General features: G+C 28.9%; 1 protein-coding gene across 1 annotated transcript; it reads left to right on the top strand.

Moving 5' to 3' along the window:
* The first annotated feature begins 2,763 nt into the window (after positions 1 to 2,763).
* Positions 2,764 to 6,290, top strand: LOC110932569. Its single transcript, XM_035976167.1, has 9 exons — positions 2,764 to 2,808; positions 2,885 to 2,936; positions 3,160 to 3,212; positions 3,280 to 3,459; positions 3,556 to 3,637; positions 4,473 to 4,511; positions 5,317 to 5,585; positions 5,693 to 5,754; positions 5,870 to 6,290. The coding sequence occupies exons 1-9, from the start codon at positions 2,764 to 2,766 to the stop codon at positions 6,288 to 6,290; spliced, it is 1,203 nt and encodes a 400-aa protein (XP_035832060.1).
* Positions 6,291 to 6,542: the final 252 nt, after the last annotated feature.

Here is a 6,542-nt window from a genome sequence, read left to right as displayed (position 1 = left end):
ATACCAATCTATTTTCTCCTTTTTGTAAACTCATAATTTTCTTCAAATTTCAGGCTTCTTTCGTTTTCCACTATGTTGTATGGTTTGGCTTTCATCTCCAACTTTAGATACCTTATTATAGTAGTTAACAACATTTGAAGGTTAATATCAATAATAAATAATAACCAATAAGTAATTATAAATTTTGGTTCTATAGCAATCACTAATTAAATCAATTGTTACCTCTCTTTTTTGATGATCTACGACAGCTTGAAACATCTGGTTTGACAACTTCTGGTTTTTCTTCAATTTCTTTCCCTTTTTTGATGTTGTATCAAAAGTTGTGCAACCTTTTTGCGTTTCTTTCAATCTATTTAGTAACATATTTTAAACATATAAATTTCTAAATCAAATACATACTAATCATATTGAATGTTGTTTCTATTTATATTAAGTGATTTTACCTTGTCACTACCTTGAACTCCTTTTTTGTATTCACATCTTCTCAGTTTCACTTCCAATGTCTTTAACCTGATATTAAAATTTTATTCAAATTAATTTATATAAAAAACATATAAAAAACTACATTAGTTCATTAATAAAATTGTATAAAAATAAAAAAATACAAACTATAACACACAACCTCATTCATCAACGTATCTCCACTTGTATCCGTTCCATATCAGAATCAACAATTTCTGTAAATAAAATTATAAATATTAATAATCAAATCTATTTGATAAACCTTTTTTTTAAACTGGAAGATACTTACATAATAAGCATTTCGTTGATATGTTGATTGAGATATTATTTCACAGAAATCGCTTTCTACTGCTTCTTTTTAATACCCAATCAACTTCGATTCCATTCCTGAATGCCCTCAGATGAAATATCACATTACCAATCTTATCGAATACTAGTGTCACCATCACATATGTTCAAACTTTCACACAGTTTCGGCCATCCATCTGTAAAAGCATAAGTAACATGTAGTTTAGCTGCCATTAGATCCCAGTACTTACCTCCTGCAAATACTTGGTAACTGTCGTTTAGCTCGTGGTTTTTGTAGAACATGTTAATAAATTCATCTGGAATTACCTGCAAGTTATTAAATCATATTAATAATGATAATTACTAAATATGTATTACATTTCAATTGTCTACAATGTTCACATTTAATTTACTATCAAACATTATGCTTACCGTAAGACCGAGTTTTGTGTAGTTGTTCTTTGTTATGTATGATTCACCATGAACATTGTTTATGAAAGGAAAACCTCCAACACTTTTCCCCGATGCTTCTAAATAACAGCCATGTGTTTCTTAACAAATGAAGATTATTAACAACAGCCCTCCAACCATCTGTTAATACTGGTAGATCATCCATGTGTCTAAGTCTTACCATCCAATGTCTACCGTCTTCATGACGAACCTCTATGTTCATATGTTGCCAGTCATTGCCCATTTTTTTAACAAATGCAACAGGTACCATCTACATTATACAGGTTGTCTTAGGTACAAAGTAACATATTTAATTAATTCATATTGTTATAACCTTATATTTGATCAACTTTAGAAACGGAAAGTACACATACCAACGAAAGCTCTTTAGGATCTTCCATCAGTTGAACAAACCATAGAACCATTTTGTACACTGCATTTCATAATACTTTATTATTTGGAGTTCAATTTTTTTATAGTTAAATAAGTTTATTATAAAGATTTATTAAGAATCATCAAAAGACATAAATCTTGCATAATTGATCCAAACATCTAATTCTGACTAAAATTCATAATTTTAATGTTATGATTATTTGTAAAAAGAAAAAGTTATTTCTTACCCATTCTTTATTTAATTCGTATTCCCAGTAGGTATATGTTTAACATACAGGTATGATATTCATAATTTTATAAAATAATTAATTAATTTAACCATTGCATTCGTTTCTTAACTATAAAGTTATTCCTTTTATGAGTTATAGCATCTATCAAGTTTGTTAACACTCTAAATCCATGATATTCTTAACATGCAATGTTTAATTAACTACTGAATTTCTGTTTTAATCGATTTCCTGTTCATTATGTATCAGATCTAAATTTAAATATCTAAATAAATCAATGTATGATCCAAGAAATACTAACCGATTAACGAAACTGGAGATACGAATCTTACTTTTCTTTGAAATTATACACCAATCTTTCTTCCGTACACTTTGATTGTCTGCAAGAACATGTAAGAAAGGAACTTCAAAACCCTAACCGATGGTGTTTGTTGTTGTTGAAGTGATAATATATTTTTTGAATTTGTTAGAATGGATTAAGTAAAAGTAATGATGGTATTACATTGAAAGAAGGTATTGAGGTGACGTATGATAATAAACAACGGCTATGTAATAATTAGTTTTGTTAACATTTTTTATTATTTTCTCTTCTTTATTTAACTACAAATAAGAAAAAATATATATTATTTATTTTAACAATTGAATTATGTTGATTTTAAATATAAACGATTTTAATTACTTTCATATTAAAGACAATCTATTTTTAAATAATTCATATAATTAAAGTATTTAAATTTCCATTATATTTATCAATTCAAATCTTTCCAAATAATATTACTTATTACATTTGTTATTTCATAATCTTTTTCAAACTTAATGAATTATGTAACTTATAAATACAACCGGTTTTACATTAAACCTATTATCTCAAATTGAACTTTGGCTTTATTTTCAAGCAATCATGTTTTCAACATCTAATGATGTCTCTTCTGTGTTTTTAACAATGCATCTTTCAGTAGCATTGATGTTTTATGGAGAGACAACTAAGGTATGTGTAACTAATTTTCTGTTAAACTTTTCAATTATTTATTTTAAGTATTTATTGTATTTTGCAATTTTTTTAGCCAAAGTCTCTTATCATATTCGGTATCATCAAGAACATAGTTACTGGTTTTGGTTGGTACTAACATGACGTGTCCAACGTGTTTTGCATGAGGCTACTATGGAGATTGAGGAATATCTTCCACTTGATGGTTCTTGTGATTCTAAAAATATGAGTTTATCACTGCTCTAACTATGATGTTTTGAACACATCATAAAACCTCTACCGAAATTTAAGATCAAAATTGAAGTTGAGACGATACTGATTCAACTCATCTTATATTACTTCATGATCAAGCTGTACAGGTTTTGAATAAATCTGCTGCTGAATTGCTAAAAGATAATGAATCGGTATATTTTCAGTTTATAATACTTTTATTCTATAATATTTATTTTAACATTTGTAAAATATTAACAGATCGATGGATATTCAACATTTCCAAAGGAGATTAAATCTTTGGTTGGGAAGTTGTTTGCTTATAAGATTCAAGTTACCCATGAAAATATCGAAAAATTTGATGAAGTTTATGATACCACTGCGATAAGCAGCGATTATTCTCTTATTTCTCATGTTAAAAAGAGCCTTTTGACTAAACAGGTAAAATATTGCTTATAAGCAATACATATTATCACTTATTATAGAAAACTGTTACATATTTAAGTAACTAATAGAAAAAATATTTTGCATTTACAGGAGGAGAATATCGCAAAAGGTAAACGTAATCTGTATGAGCTGTACGACGTTGATCCAGCATTTCCGAGTTGTTCTACAAAGCGTAAGATTGATGAAGAAAAAACTGGGAAAGATTTTCATTGAAGTTACAGAGTTACTATTTAAGAATTTATTTTTTATTTTTGTTTAGTCACACGAGTTTAAAGATTTGATTTTTGAAGTTTGTTTTATGTATTAGACTCGATTCTAATTTTTATAATTGAAGTTTTGGTGTTTTCCGTTATAATCTCTTTAGTTATACTGAATGCTTTAAAATTCGCATTTCTGAACTTCATATTGTAATATTTTTGACTATGTATATAATGGAACATTTAAACTAAATTTAGAAATATATAACTGAATATAATCGAAAATCAATTCAGCAATTCTAATAGTTAGTCTCAATTAATGCGAATATATAAAAGACCTTATTTAAGCCTCTCATTTTGCATTAGTATATTTGTATGCATAAATATTTAATGAAATTCAAAAGAGACAACTTCTCACTTTGAAAGACATTCATACACACATTTCAATTCTTTATGTTCCAGTTCATCCGCATTAGATTTGAAGGTAATTCTATATGTATTCATCATTAGTGCATATTACATACAAGATGTAATTATCACCAATTCCATTTCCTTTAGCTATTCTACAATTTTAATATGAACAATTTTGTTTTATAATAATTTTTCTTTGTCGTTGTTGTTAATGAAGTTGTGATTATTCACATATACTATGTCAAAAAGATCATATAACTCGCGTTCATCTTAAAGGATCAGAATTCATTACAACAAAGATTTAATAGTAAGTGACATACTAAGTTACTCAGTTTTCATTTACTAACCACAAATGATGCATTTTTTATATTAAATCTGTATTCATATTTGTGTTTTTAGGTCCTATTATCAGAACTCCTCTTTCAGATATCTCAAATGGTAAATTCTGTTAAATCTAATTAAAACTATAATGTTTTACATTTATGGTTCGAATGCTACTAATTCTTATGTTTCTTAAGTATTCTAACTTTTTAATTATTAAGTTGATTCAACTGCTGAAAGACGTAAGCTTCGGAAAATAATACTTGATAACAAGAGATCAAGAAATCGTCATCATCAACAAATGTTCCTAACATATTGCCTGAGAACATAAGTTCGCTGCAGTCTTCTAATATACCAAGAGATCAAAAAATCGTCATCATCAACAAATGTTCTAACATATTTCCTGACAACATAAGTTCGCTGCAGTCTTCTAATACTATTGATCGCAACGTATACTCCTTTTCTCCTCATACAAGTATAAATCATACAAGTTCATTACTTTCAAACATAACAGGTATGTCTTAAGTTTCTTTTGTCTTTCTTATCTATTACATCTTACTAAGATGCTTATACTAACATTTATGATAAATTATTTAACCTTTAGATAATCCGAACCAAATCCACACCGTCAAATGAAACTCGTAGATATTCCATTTCTCCTCGCATCAATATTAGTAACAATCAAGCGGTATTTGGTACTACTTCTACAATTACAAGGTTGTCTTCTGGTAAACGTAAGCTTGAGCACAAGAAACGTGATACCACTCCTATACCCTATGGTCAATTTGGGATGAAGATGATGTTGTTTTAGTTAGAGTGGACGACCCTTACAAGGGTATCTAAAGGTTTAATTCTATTTCATATTATTATGTGATATATTTTATAATGAAACTGCAATATAACCATTAATATTTTTTAATAGATTATTTGGACCATGGTGACCAAGTTCTTACATGCCAAATCTGTAGTGCAAAGTTATGGACATCAGAAGGTGGAAAAGGTCGAATAACTATGAATAAGCTTTGTTATGGTATGTGTTGTGGGTATGGTAAAGTTGAGCTACCGCCTTTAAAGGATGCGCATCCGTCTTATCAAAATTTTTTTTCTTCCACAAATGAAAAAAGCAAGTTTTTCCAGAAGAATATTAGACGATACAACTCTATGTTCTCTTTTACATCTATGGGTGGAAAGGTTGATTCACTATTAACAAGGGCAACGCTCCATTTATATATCGTATAAGTGGCCAAAACTATCATTGCATCGGTAGTCTTAAACCTTCTAATGGAAATCAACCTCAGTTTTGTCAGCTATACATATATGACACTGAAAATGAAATAACAAACAGACAGACATTATTCGGGTATGATTCATTATAAGCACCATCTTTTTTACTTATATTTATTTAAAAAAAACGATGTTATTAATATTATTATTATCCTATATTAACTTTATGTCGTTTATTTATATTTTGTCAGGAAAACAAGCAAATCTTCGTCCTCTAATGATAAAGAGCTTGATGTTGAAATGATACAGTATTTGAGGAATTTATTAGATTCAGAAAATATGTTGGTTAAGACATATAGGATGGTCAGAGACCATTTTCACGAATCCCCAGAGGCTAACCTTAAACTCCGTCTTATGTATAAAAGAGAAAAAGATGGCAGAATATATAACTTACCAACCAGTCTTGAAATTGCTGCTTTGGTTGTCGGAGACATAGATAAAGCTATAGATCATCGTGATATTCTTGTGGAGACTCAGTCTGGAATGCTCCAGCGTATTAGTGAATTACATCCATCATATCTTGCCTTGCAATATCCGTTGCTATTCCCATATGGTGATGATGGATATAGAATTGATATTCCCCATAGAGATCACTGTCACAAAAGAAAATAAAGCCAAAGTGCACCATGAGAGAATTTTTTGCATACAGGATCCAAGATAGAAATTATGGTTTTTCCTTAATTTCTGGAAGAAGGTTGTTGCAACAATTTTTGGTTGATGCATATACTATGATCGAGAGCGAGAGTACATTTCATTCGGAGACAACAAACAAAACTTCGATCTGAGACATTTTGAAAATCTTCAGAAGCATAAAGCTAAAGGTAAACAAAACTTTAAAAGACACTGGAAAGGCTGTTATACTAC

This window comes from Helianthus annuus, chromosome 8, assembly GCF_002127325.2.
Source record: "Helianthus annuus cultivar XRQ/B chromosome 8, HanXRQr2.0-SUNRISE, whole genome shotgun sequence".
NCBI classification, from domain to species: domain Eukaryota; kingdom Viridiplantae; phylum Streptophyta; class Magnoliopsida; order Asterales; family Asteraceae; genus Helianthus; species Helianthus annuus.
The sequence above is the reverse complement of the archived record's forward strand: the minus strand, read 5'-3'. Positions and strand labels throughout refer to the sequence as shown.